The sequence below is a fragment of the Scleropages formosus genome, chromosome 3, assembly GCF_900964775.1.
Source record: "Scleropages formosus chromosome 3, fSclFor1.1, whole genome shotgun sequence".
Classification (NCBI taxonomy): Eukaryota; Metazoa; Chordata; class Actinopteri; order Osteoglossiformes; family Osteoglossidae; genus Scleropages; species Scleropages formosus.
The window spans coordinates 21,837,907-21,851,120 of record NC_041808.1 but is presented as its reverse complement, the minus strand read 5'-3'; the positions used below and the strand labels follow the sequence as shown (position 1 = coordinate 21,851,120).

The window sequence follows — 13,214 nt, the reverse complement described above, 5'->3', positions numbered from 1 at the left end:
TTTTTCCATGACTACTGTTCTGCACGTCAGCTGAGATAATAATGCAGACTGTGCAATTTTAAAAGGACAAAAAATTGAGACACAGCTATGATAAATGGCCGTCCAGACCTTCATACATTTATTCTTGCATCAGCTAAGTGAAATAAATGCTTCATATTTCAACCTCAGACAGACCAGTATATCAAATGAATAGGCATAACTTTAGGTAAATACTGTCAGGCAGATTCCCTTCTTATGTGTCATGTTGCATCACAGGCAAACAGAGGGACCAATTCAGCTTATGTTACATTCAAAACATGTTTGTGAAACACATCAATAAATCTGTAGGAGTGACTCTAACATACAGTTGGCATGTGTGTGCATGGAATTTCCTCTAAACTCTCAATTTCTTGGAGTCATTCTTGGCAAAAAAAGCTTTGAAACTTATCACTCGATTTAATTCTGGGAATTGTTCTTTTATCACCCCTTGCCCAACTTTAGTGGCTTCTGCACAGCACATGACTGAACCTCCAAGTTATATCCCCCTAATCACTTATAAGTCAGAGCTAAACCATGGCCTTCTTTAGCCATGGCTGGGTCCTATGTTTAACTTTCCTTCATGGCTGGCCAGGTAATCCTCATACCACTTGAATTGGGGCTCAGTTCTCATGGCCTTCCTGCAATCAGGATCCTCCTTTTTTAGATGTTGATGAGTAAATGAAACAGGTCTAAACACATCTCACAGTCTGATGTTAGCTTGTTATATATTGTTCTGACATTCATCAAAGTTTTAATACATGTGGAGAAAAAAGAATATGTTTATGGAACTGCTTGAAGAAAGAGCCATGACAGCTTCTACAGACTTTGTAGTCACTCTGTGAATTATTCAGAATGAAGAGCTTAGTCTCTGCTTCCTGTATGGATTGCAATCTTGTGACGGGCATGTATCATGTGCAGTTGCCCTAAAAGGAACATCACCATCTGGGAGAGGACACATTTTATTATAACATGGTGAAAACAAGACAGATTGTTTTTTATGCAGCATTTCTGTATATAACCTTAAAGAGAGTTATTCACACCACTGAAATTTCATGTTCAAACAAGAAAAGAAAAAAGTAGGGAATTAACTTAAGTAAGGAACTTAAACGGTGTTTAATACTGTATGTGTTAGCATTGCAGGGATGTCGTTTGTTTCAGAGCCTGGAGAAGAAGCCGATGCCTTTCTGCAGTGTGAATCTCCCTAGATCCCCATGCACGCTTCTGAACATAGTGTGACCTCTTTTCAAAGCATTGGCCTCAGCATTTACAACATTTAGAACATTTAGATTTGAACGTTTAGATTCCTCTACCACAGCGTTTCAGAGTGCTGATAAGAAACAATGACAGACACAGACACACAAATGCACACACAATAATAAAACACAAAAGCAAGCATGTTCTAGTAAAAAAGGATATGTCCTATCTTGATGCCAACCACACGTATTGTCTGGTAAAAAGTTAGTTTAATTTTTTTTCCTGCTAAGAAGTGGTTTGTGGTTTTAGTAAACAATAGCAGAGATAGTCTTCTGAAAGTCTAAGGCAATGTGTAAGTGTAAGTGGGATCTTGTGATGGCCCACAAACATGTAGACAGCTGTGTTACAATCATTACTACATGATTAAGTTAGGCCGGGTTCCAAAAAACAGCCTATAGTACTGCCATGCCATAATACAGTAAAAGCAAAGTGAAGCTGTCTGAGAAATAAAGCATTAGCAATACAAGTAGAGTGCAACATCAAGTAACAATGCCTCCATTCTCCTGTAAAAATTGCAATGCCCAACATGTACTCTACCAGCAAACTGAGGGTAACTATATTCATGAAGATAGAGAGCTTTATTACTTGGTGGCTCTGCTGTTGCTAAAGGTGATTTATGAAATGAAATCTGTTACGGTTGATTGAACATTCTGTTGGTGTGGTGACTGATACCCGGATACATCTACTGACTACATGGAACTGTGCTGTGAACCGGGCATTACCACAACCAGTCCTCTCCCTGTGAGCCACTGCATGTAAAATGCAACACTCAGCAGCAACTTAGATAAATCCATTGGCGTGCACTATATAGAACAAATAAAAGATCGACCAGAGAAGATTTCAGCTCCGGTAGAAAGTGTTCAAAGGTAAACTGTGCGCTTATTCTTTGACAGTGATGCAGGAGAGAAGAGGGATGTCCCTCCTTTTTGCTACTCTAGTATGCTAAACTTCAGATACACTTTCTGGCAAAGCAGTAACAGTAAACATCTAATGGGAAAAGGAATAATTGAGCAGGGGGTTGTGGATGTGTACTTTTTTCATGATTACCAGATATTAGAAAGACCAGTACACCCCCTTGAGCTGAATATGCTGTGACTGCTTGTTCCTGGGAACTGCAGCAGAGAACTTTGCTATATATCTGCCTAACAGCAGTAGTGTGTGCAGTAGTGTGTGTGTACATGCCTGTGTACCTAAAAGCCCTATAGAATAAGGATTTATAGTACAGCAGCTTAAGAACAAATGCAACAAGACCTTCAATCTACTTGAAGAAGGCTCAATATCCAAGCCGATGCAGAAGAAGCAGGGACTTCCTAACCTGTTTCTGCGAACAACCTACTGTCTGCCCTCTAAAACAACCGATCCCCCCCTCACCTTCCCTGCAATCCTCTTCCTACTTCCTGGCAGTGTTGTATGCCCTGGGGGTACAGGAAATAAGATCTCCCTGGTCCTGGCTCATAACAGGTTCCATTGCATCTGTAGCACTAGCAGGAAGAGGGCGATGGAGAGTAGCGCTGAGCTGGTGGTGAAGGTGCAGCCGTCCCCCTTAGGGCGCTCCTTCCATGGGCGGATGGTGGCAGTATGTTGAGATGGGTTTGCTGCTGCCTTCTTCCCTTCTTCGTTCCCCTCTGATGAGGTGTCAGGCTTCACGTCTTGAGCTGCCAGAGAGACGTGCACATTTAATAGCTGCAGTGAACCTTGAAAAGGTAGTTCGCATACAGCTTTATCAAATCCTTTACAAATCATAGAATGTGCAAAAAATTGCACAAGCAGTTCTGGCATTACGTGTGGTACGAGGCTGCATTTGCCTCTCCAAATAACGGGGCTTTCTAAACCATACAAAACCTTACAAACCTTACAAAACCATACAAAACCATCAGCTGTAGCTGAACCCTCCGAAGCACATGTTCCTGAATCGAGAAATGGCGACAAACAGGGAAAATAGTTTATGGCTAGAGACAACTGAAGCCACCTTAAGTATTTATTCAAGACACACCAAGTGACGGACTTGGTTTCTGTTCTGTTTTGAACGCTGTTGTACTCTTCTGCACGTAGTTTATTTTTCCGTCAGACAATAGGGTTTTCCAGATAACCTTTGGCTTATGTTCTGGTCAGGTTTGACCCAACTTCACAACTTTTCTCTATCATAAATGTGTTTTTTTCACCTGATTGCCATAAGGCTTCACAGCTTTCTCCACACTAACCATCTGAAAACATAAAATTATTGATCACAAATTTAATCGAATTCCATGTGTTTTATTCATACACACGCAAGTGGCATTATTTCAGGAATATGAAGCACAAAGACCACAAATTCCAAAAAAAGTGTAGAATTCGTGATAATGACTAGGAATGGAACTGGTCAAAAAGGTGTAATGCTACATTGTCATCATAAATGTTTTATAATTGCTTCATAAATAATTATAGGCTGTCCAGTTTTGGATGGAAACACCAAAACTAGAAAGCAACTTCAAACTAAACCCAAGGGTTAATGCAGCTGTATGTTAGACACATTGTGTAGAGAGACTGAGCAGGCTGCCAGAACTCTATCATTCTCACTCAATTCTTCAGCGATCTACACACTATTATTATAGCTACTTGCTCAGCAATCCTTACATCTGTATATTCTTTAGTCAGCTGGATAACCACAGTGAGAACATGAACTTAGGTGAAGGGGTTAGACAAACACACCCTGATCGCAACAGTCAAAGGCCTCATTTACTGCTCATTAGGACAAGGTTGTGGTTTACAGTATTTAGGCAAAAAACTCAATCTGAATGAAGATGAGCAGAAATGAAGTAATAACGCTCTTACAGTGTTCATGTCAGATTGTTTATCTTTTCTGCTGTGTCCCTGGGAACATGTCTGAGTATTCCAGCAGGAATATGTTGCACATAACAAAGAGAGGTATTTGTCCTTAGGGGAGGTTCAGCAGATGTGCGGTTTCTGTCAGCTGTGTCTCCCAGATTCCTCATCATCGGCAGTTAGTCTCAGGCCCAGGTGCTTACCGGTCCCTGGACATTCAGTTCTAAATAGTTTTACGAGGATTTGAATTTTTATACCCTGCTATTACCTGACTTATTGCCCTTAATTCACTATTTTAAGTTTTTAATAAATGCAATAGACAAAATCCTAATTTGCAAGTGTTCAAACGAATTTAGTATTGTGGCGTGCAGCGCCGTGGGTTTAGATGGGGCGAATAAGGACGCGGAAGCAGCGTTCATTACGAACGATTTATTTGAACAGCAGTACAAAAGAAATAATGCCCTCGGTCCAAGAACCCCTCTTCCTCCAGGACCTGCGCTTATAGCCAGCCTGCCTTAGCACCTCTAAGCTCTCCCAGCACCCTGGGAGACACGGTCACCCTACCATTTTCCCCTTAAGTGCCCCCAGTGGTTACACACCATTTAACATTATCTCCCATAATGCAACTACTTGCATTTAAACACACACTCCCCTCCTAAAACAGTAACGCGGGGTTGTTACAGTATAACTGAATTCATTAAGAAGAAGGTCTTAAGCCATACTCCATTCTCTGTGGTAATTTCAGTGTGTTTTACAGCTTTTCATTAAAACAGGATGCCGGGACCAAATTAATTATGCAATTAACATACATAAAAAATAGTGCTGGTATATTTGTCTTGTGCAGTTACTCCCACAAAAGCAATCTTCACATTAATTAGGGTTTCAAAGCATTTTTCCTGTCTAAATCACCTGCAGTACTTCAAGTTGTTCTACAGAGCTTTGTGTGTGCAAAGAATCTCTGTCCCTCATTCACTGCTAGTTTTCAGAGCAGGTTCTCAAGGGGAGCTTTTAATGAGAAAATGAGGCATACTCTTATATCATAGACCTTGTTTTCGTAAACAGCCACTGAGCTCAGAGCCTAACCCTGGGGACAGCAACAAGTTAACCTCTTGCAAGGAAGTGGTGACAAAAGTGTACCAAACTGTGTTGTTAAATCAGGCAACAACAGCAAAATATGCATTTTCTATGTTTTAAACTATGAGTTATGAAGAGCATCCCATAAACGGAGACTGTGACGTATTACACACATAAATTGTCCCATTGTTGTGTTCTGTTGCAATGGGTCCTACTCTGTCACTGTGGAGTCAGTTTTGTTACTCTGAGTCTGTCCCATCATTATGGAGACGGTCCCAAGGCCAGCAGTACCGCTCACTCTCTCACCTGGTACATCCTCCTACCAGGTCTTGCTCTGCATTGCTCCCCCATTATCACACTGACTGAGCAATGCTTAATAGTCCGGCAGAAGCCTGCAATTGCTGAAATCATCTGAGCAGCTTTCTAATCCATAGGTTAGTATGGGAAACACACACACTGACTGAAACTACTTGTCCCGAGCGGGGTCGCGGAGAACCGGAGCTGAACCCTGCAACACAGGGCACAAGGCTGGAGGGAGAGGGGACACACCCAGGACGGGACTCCAGTCCGCCGCTAGGCACTCCAAGCGGGACTCCAACCCCAGACCCGCCAGACAGCTGACACAAGCCAAACTCACTGCACCACCGCACCCTCTTATGGGAAACACAAGCTCTAGTAATTAACAGTGAAGGGAATGACATGTAAAGAAGACAGAAGAGAAAGGCGGACTAATGTACAGCACGTTACTACACTTCTTTCAGTTGGGGAGTGGAGGTTGGGAACCAGCGGTATTCTAACAAGTGGTCATCTCGCATCTACTTGTCACTAAATGGGGAAGCCTGGAAGAAAATTTCCCAAGGACAGTGTGACCTAAGGATTGGAATGTGTTTAAAAATCCCCGCTTCTGACATCTCTCTGGGTGCGAAGAGAACTCAGAGCCCCTCTTCCCCATTTTTCCAGTACAGAGAGCTGTGAAACTCGCCTCCCCGGAAGCATACATTTCCTCTCATATTGCTTACAGTTGTAGTTCACAGTCCTGTCTGTTGCACGTGACTCTGTCCGCAGTAAACAGTGTCACAGTGTCACATTCATCTCAACACATTAAATAACTGCCATCAAGAATCAGGCAAGATTGCAAACACTTGTTGCGCAACACTCATTCCAGAAATGCTGGCTGATATCCCACAACAACACTACTGTTAACGGCTGTTTCTAGCACACATTGCTGCGTAACTGAAGGAAACTGGAAGGAAACAAGTCTCAATGCTGCCACAACTGAAATGCTCTCTAGAAAAAGACATCCTGTGAGGAAACATATGAGAACCAAGGTTTTAGCTAAAATTTTATTCGATGGAATATGGCAGAACACTGGACTACTAAAGGATATCACGCAGACACTATAGGTAAATGAGGTCACAAGAGAAAAACTGAATCTTTGTGGTCACTCCAATTTCATAGATCTGAGATTAACTGCTAATTTTGACTTGATCGCTGCACTTGGTGTGGGTTTTCAGAATGACCTCTGACCTTTTGCTACTACTGCAAGGATAGGCTTATGTATTGAGGGCAGACCACCAGTACAGGAAGTTTCATAGATGAAAGTAAAGGAATGAAGCAAAGAGAACACTTCAGTGTTATTTTTGTATTACAGGCTCATAGCAGATGGACCAAAAGTCAAGTGAGCGGGCTCTGTTAAAAATAAAACCCCGAAGTTTGAAGCGAGCACAGAGAGCAGCTTGTATTAAAAACAAACAGACAGTGGCTTTATTGTGGTGCCACTTTTGGTCACCCTGACCTGCAGCCTCTTCTCAAGCTGTAGCCCAGCTGGTACATTGGCACATTGCAGAGAAAGCCTGACTGTGGTTTGTGATATTGGGGTCAACTGGCACTTGCCCCTAAGAGCTTCTAGTGAAGCACGCACCTGCCTTTCTGGTACCAGATGTTTCTTCCCAACCCGACTGGTCACACCAGAGCTCATGATCCTAGCCCACAAGAACCAGATGGGACACGAGCATATATAGATATTACCTCCAGAACCTTTCATTTCCTCTAGCGCAGTGGAGTCTAACCCAAGGCAGTCAGAGTAAGGGTTTCAAGACAAGCTTTTCTTCAGAGCTTTCTCCACACCATGGGTCATTGTATGTGCAAGGCACTATACTCAGCAAGCAGGCTATACAAATGAGTGTCAAAATGTCCAGATGCACATCTTTCAAGCCCAAAGTATATTTTAACAAGGAAAGCATGCTCAGAACATTGAAGCACACGCTCTCGTATGCCACACAAATAACTTGGGGACATTTCCTCTGAGACATTTCACAGGATTACAGAGGAAACACCTACATCTGTACTTTCAGAAATCCTGGTGACTACGCATAACTCATCTCTCAGTTAATTTTTCATAAGTGACGTCTATCCTGTACCCTGTGGCATTACATGAAATTTATGAATCAGGAACAGCAAAACACCCGCAAACAGCAACGTATGTGCTCAGAAAAACTGCTGCTTTACTCAGCATACCATGGGAACGCTCACAATATTACAGTTTTCCTTTAAGTCCAAGTTTTAAGAGATTCCTCTAGCTTAGCATACCAGCTGTAAAATTGTTGGTTTAACCATACATTCTCCTCTCACATTTTTTAGTTACTACCATAATACACCTGCATCTGTTACCATGATGGTGGTAACTTCCCTGCTTTTCATCTCTGTCTTTTCTCTGTGCCCTGTGTTGGTGTACCTACTCACAAGAAATGTGGGAGGCTTTCACAATCCTCACTACTTGAAAGAACTCCAGAGGTGTTAAAACCTGCACTTGACAATTACTCACTTCACTTAGTTAATGGTTCTTGAGTTGAATGCTGCTCTGGTAGTGCCACAGGTGTATTTTCTCCAGTTTGACTGACATTGCCAGTGATTGTCCATCCATCCATCCATCCATCCATCTTCATTTAATCTCATGTCAGGGTCACAGGGTCCACAGCCTATCCTAGAATCCCAGTACATCTTGGACAGTGTATTGTCCATGTGTTTCTCATAGTTCTGACACAGTTGATAAGAAATGATGAAATTAATTTTGAAAAAATGTAATTTGTTGAGACGTATAGACACTATTCCAATACATTTACAGAAAAGATGTACGTCGCTTTGGACAAAAGCGTCTGCTAAATGAATAAATGTAAATGTAAAATGTAAAAAGATGGCTGTTTAGAACTCAGATGAGCACTGAGTAAATAAGTGAAGCCAATGACGCTTGCATGAGGAATGAGGGATGAGACATGGTAAGATGAGACATCAGCAGATCAGTGATCACAGAAAACTCACAGATCTTGGCAGTTTCCTCTCCGGAGCCCTGACAGCCATCCTCATCATCACAGTCAGAGCTGCCTTCTGGAACCCCGCTGCCCGATTCTGGCCAGATCCACCTAGTGCCTAACCCAGGTATGGCCTCCTGCACTTCCTGCAATACACACACAAAACAAGCTTACTAAGAGAAATAGTGGCAGACTACCCAGTGGGGGACCATAATGAGACTGCTAAGGGGTTGGGTCAATTTAACTGAACTGAATCCAATTAAAAGTACTTTCAGGCCAAAACTCTCCCCCATGACAACCAGGAATACTCAGCTAAGCAAGTTAGTGAAAGAAAGTGGGCAATGTTTTAGCTGCTGAGACCAGATTAGACCGGACCAGAAACTGTATTGATCCCAAAGGAAATTGCATAAAGAAACAGCAGCAGACATACAAGAAAGTAGAAATAGAGAACAGTGAAATAACACAGCAAAAAATAAAAAACACACTCAGACAAATATAAACAAGTGCAAAAGTGGTTGGTGTGCACATATATAAAAATAGTATAGATTGCTCAGTAACTCTCTAAAAGTAAGGGAATAGTACCACATCAACAGTGTGAGGACTCATTGTAGAACCTAATGGCTGTTGGCAGAAATGACTCAAGGTAGCCCCTTTTAACAACACAGCTGCTTCAGTTCGCTGTTTAGCCAGGGAGAGGAGCATTTCCAAACCAAATAAAACCCAGGCTGCGCTCATGACCTGCTGCAGAAATGGAGCCTTTTAGTAGAAATGAACTTTTAATTTAAAACGAGGAAAACAGAAGAGCCAGCAGTGAAGCGCTTCTTCAAAATGAAATACTCACAGTTCATAACACAAGCTGTCCAGGAATAGGATAAAACAACAGCTTTATCAAAAACAGAACAAGATATGAATATATCAATAAAATACATTTCAAAAAGACACCACATTTTTCCCAACAGATACAAGCTCTGCAGTTAAAAATGTCAAGGAAATCTGTGATATGTATACACTTACACTTACTGGTCACTTTATAAAGTATACCTAGCTGTTACTGTGTGGGACCCTCTTTTGCCTCCAGAACAGCAACAATTGGGCAAAAAGATGCTGGACATATTCCATAGAGCTTTTGGTCCATGCTGTCTTGAAATTCTCTCATACAAGTCCTGAACTGTGTGTAATGGGATATTGCACCATTGCTCAAGAAGAAAGGTCTCTAGGAATCAAATCATATTAGTTTTCCCACTTCTGAGTGGTCCAAGTTTTGTGCTCCTTACAAAAGGTTATGCATCCTTGTGTGCTGGCCTTAGGTACAATCAGTTTCTGAATGGCAGTACTGCCATAAATTCCAGCTTTGTGAAACCTAGGCACGTTCTGAAAAAATCATGAATAATATAAAAACTGGGTGATGTTCGTTCCTGTTGTACACAGATTGATCCATGTGGATTGTCACCAGGCTCATGGCCGCAAACTGAAGAGAAAAAGAGGCAAAGGAAATCTAGATAGTTAGATAGATAGATAGATAGATAATTTTTTTAAGATTTTTTTTGTTTTTTTACTTTTTTAACTTTTATGTTTTTTTTTCTTTTAAAACTATATAAAGGACAATAGTGGAACACGCCCTTAATTTATCAAAAATGTTTTTGAACAATATAGAACTAATTTGCAACATTACGTGTAATGTAATGTGATATGCAAACTGGGACGTAGGGTGCGTTTCGCTAGCCATGCCGTTATAAATTAGTGGGAAACGTGCGCTTGCTTCTACTCTCATCAGCTGGAAAGAAGCTGCATCACCCTTCCTGCCTGAATGACCCTAAGTCAGGGAATGTGGCAAATGCCTAAGGACAGTTTCTCAAAACCCAAGATCCCCACGTCCCCTGCCTCACCCCACTTTTCCCAAGCCTCCCACTACAGAACAAACTGGATTGCACTGGCAATCTGAGAGTGGAAGATTCAGTCTAAAGGAAATTCAAATGTCATTGCACTTCAGGCAATGCATTCTTCAGGAAATTAATTCCTATCAATGTCACACAATGGAATGAAACTTTCGAAACTAAGTCTTAATAACTGGATAATAAGTCACTCTGTTTATAAGTAACACTCCAAAAAGAAAAGCGAGTGTCTCCTAGAAAAATGTGATGAAAACAGAGAGACTTAAACTAGTCCCAAAGAGTACCAAAGGATCAGGATTTCGGAACCCGACTGTGGCAATAACCGAAAGGTAATAATATGTGTATGTGAATAGAACCAGGAACTTTTTGGAACTGTGGATTTCTTCATAGCTGGTCCTCTCTTTGCTACAAATTCAAGACTGTGTCTGTCAGTTAGGCTTTAGGGGATTAGACACCAATCCCGATCATGACTTTTATTTTATTATTGTTTGTTCATTCATTTCTTTGTTTTATTGCAACAAAAGTAACATTGGGTCACAGCAACACGCAAAGGCAACAACACAGAGCGACACTGGGAACAACTACAAGTATGAAACCAGGAAGACAAGTTACAATATCTAGAAATGATCAACTACTTTGGTCCAAGTGCATTGTTCAAAAAAGTGTGCAGAGTATCTCAGTTTTCATATAGATCAAATGATAATTTTACATATTAGAAGAAAATTCATAACTGAAATTCTTAATATAAGAATAGAAATATGAACATAGATCACAATGGCACAATACAATTAAATTCATTTTTATTACTTTTTATTAACTTCAAACAACATGTGCAACATTTATCAGCATCTGGTCACTTTCACTTTACTTTATAATCTATACCATCAATAAATGTGCTTTTAACGCCACACTACCTCAAAAGAACATCTATAGCTGCTTGTCCCGAGCGGGTTCCTAACCCAGCAACACAGGGTGCAAGGCTGGAGGGGGAGGGGACACACCCTGGATGGGACGCCAGTCTATCGCAAGGCACCCCAAGCGGGACTCGAACCTCAGACCCACCAGAGAGCAGGCACCTGGCAAACCCGTTGTGCCACCCAATACATTAAAATAAAACTAATTTCAAATGACAAAATAAAAATGCACACTCTTTCAAGTTAACAGTTAATGTTAACATGTAATGTTGACTGATTTATTCCATAAACACCTGTAATTGATCACAAACATTAAATGTGTGCTCTGAATACAGAAAGCGAGTTGAAGTCGACCCCCACTGCTACTCTGCTTGGATATTTTTATGTCCATTAACGTTAGGATGAGAAAACACAGGTGGCCCTTACTGCACGGAAGACATTTTTTTTCTTTTTAAACAGACGAGCGATAAAAATACAGTTATAAGTAAATAACCAATTACATGTTAGCATCTTCATAAATTTGTAACTGAGGAACAGACAGACATTGGAAATGTTTAAAAGATGAGTATGTCGAGCCAGGATTGAATAGAGGTTGAGAAGATTACTTTTTTAGTCCTTTAAAATTAGATTTAATACTAATGTTAAGTTAAAATACAACCAAATAAAAGTCTTTATCTGTGTTTTTTACTGAACTTAACCCATGAATGAAGGGACATCTGTATTATTACACTTTTGTCAATCTTTTAAGAATTAAAAGCAACTTTGGATTTGCAAACAAACTGAGCTTCAAGCACACTTCTGCTCCTAATCGTGTTTGTAATTTCAGGAGCCGCTGTAATGCAACGAGACATGTCCATGACGCCATCGTGGCACATACAAGGTAGAAGCTGGATCAGCATAGGGCCATTGAAAGGATACTGTATGCCAGGAGGTTCAAGCCTACCTGAATGAATTTCTCAAGCTTTGCCTTTTCTTCAGCCAGGAGAGAGTCGATGTGATGGACCTTTACCTCAGGGTTCAACCTCTGAGCCTGCAGACCATTGTTGACCACAGGCCCTGCGTAACTGAAAGAGAGTACAAATGAGCAGACTCAGTTACCTAACATTAAGTGACTGTTTCCTTCAGATATCTTACAGTGGCCCACTACACCCTAGACACTCTAACTAGTCACTTTAAAGACTAGTTACGTTTTAGGGTTTCTGAATCCCAATCCTAAACCTTGCACATAAAATAGTCTAGCTGAAGATTGCTTCTTTGAAATATTAATAACACTTGGATGACAGTCAAGGGCCATTATAGTCCTCCTAAATAGGCTCCTAAATTATTTGTCAGTGATCCTGCAGAAGCACAGTCAGGGAATAATATGACATGACCTTGCACGGTTTCCAATATGACATCCAAAGCAAACTAAATCAATTATTTTTCCTGATACCATTAAGGCCTCAGAAATATAATATTAAAATTTAGAGAGAAATTGACATGAATTGCTAGCTAGACAGGGCAGATACTAATGGCAGGTGCTAGATAGCCACCTAGATCACCTGTTAAATTTAATAACTGAAATTTGCACTGCAACCACAGAAACACATCCTTCACACCCGAGACAGAGGTGTACAGTGCACACTGTAAGCCCCATAGTAGAATGAGATTTTCAGCAGCATCCCAGCACTAAAGTGCAAGAGTGTGTTGGTCAGACCATTTATAAGGAGAAAATATGCACTTCCCTCTCTGGCTGCCTATTTCAGCAAGGCTCAGTGTCTTATGTTTACTCAAAATTAATGAGCTTTCTGCTACTACCATCAAAATGCTAGGAAAAGGTTTTGTACAGCTGTGGATACATGTAAAGTATCAGTATGTGACTCATGCATTTTGTACAGCTGGATATATTACACCTCAGGTATAGGTCATAATGCTTTCTATTACCTTTAAGTCTTATATTATTGAAAGCCATC

At 40.9% G+C, this 13,214-nt stretch overlaps 1 protein-coding gene across 1 annotated transcript in view; it reads right to left on the bottom strand.

Annotated features, from left to right (window-relative positions):
• Nucleotides 1–200: 200 nt before the first annotated feature.
• LOC108935265 (glypican-5-like) overlaps nt 201–13,214 on the bottom strand; it is a 48,913-nt gene continuing 35,899 nt past the window's right edge. Inside the window, exons 7-9 of the mRNA XM_018753753.2 lie at nt 12,206–12,326; nt 8,467–8,602; nt 201–2,927 (exon numbers count right to left, since the gene is read on the bottom strand). Of these exons, the coding sequence (XP_018609269.2) occupies nt 2,725–2,927; nt 8,467–8,602; nt 12,206–12,326 (460 nt within the window). The 3' untranslated portion in view covers nt 201–2,724. The remainder of the gene's footprint in view (nt 2,928–8,466; nt 8,603–12,205; nt 12,327–13,214) is intronic.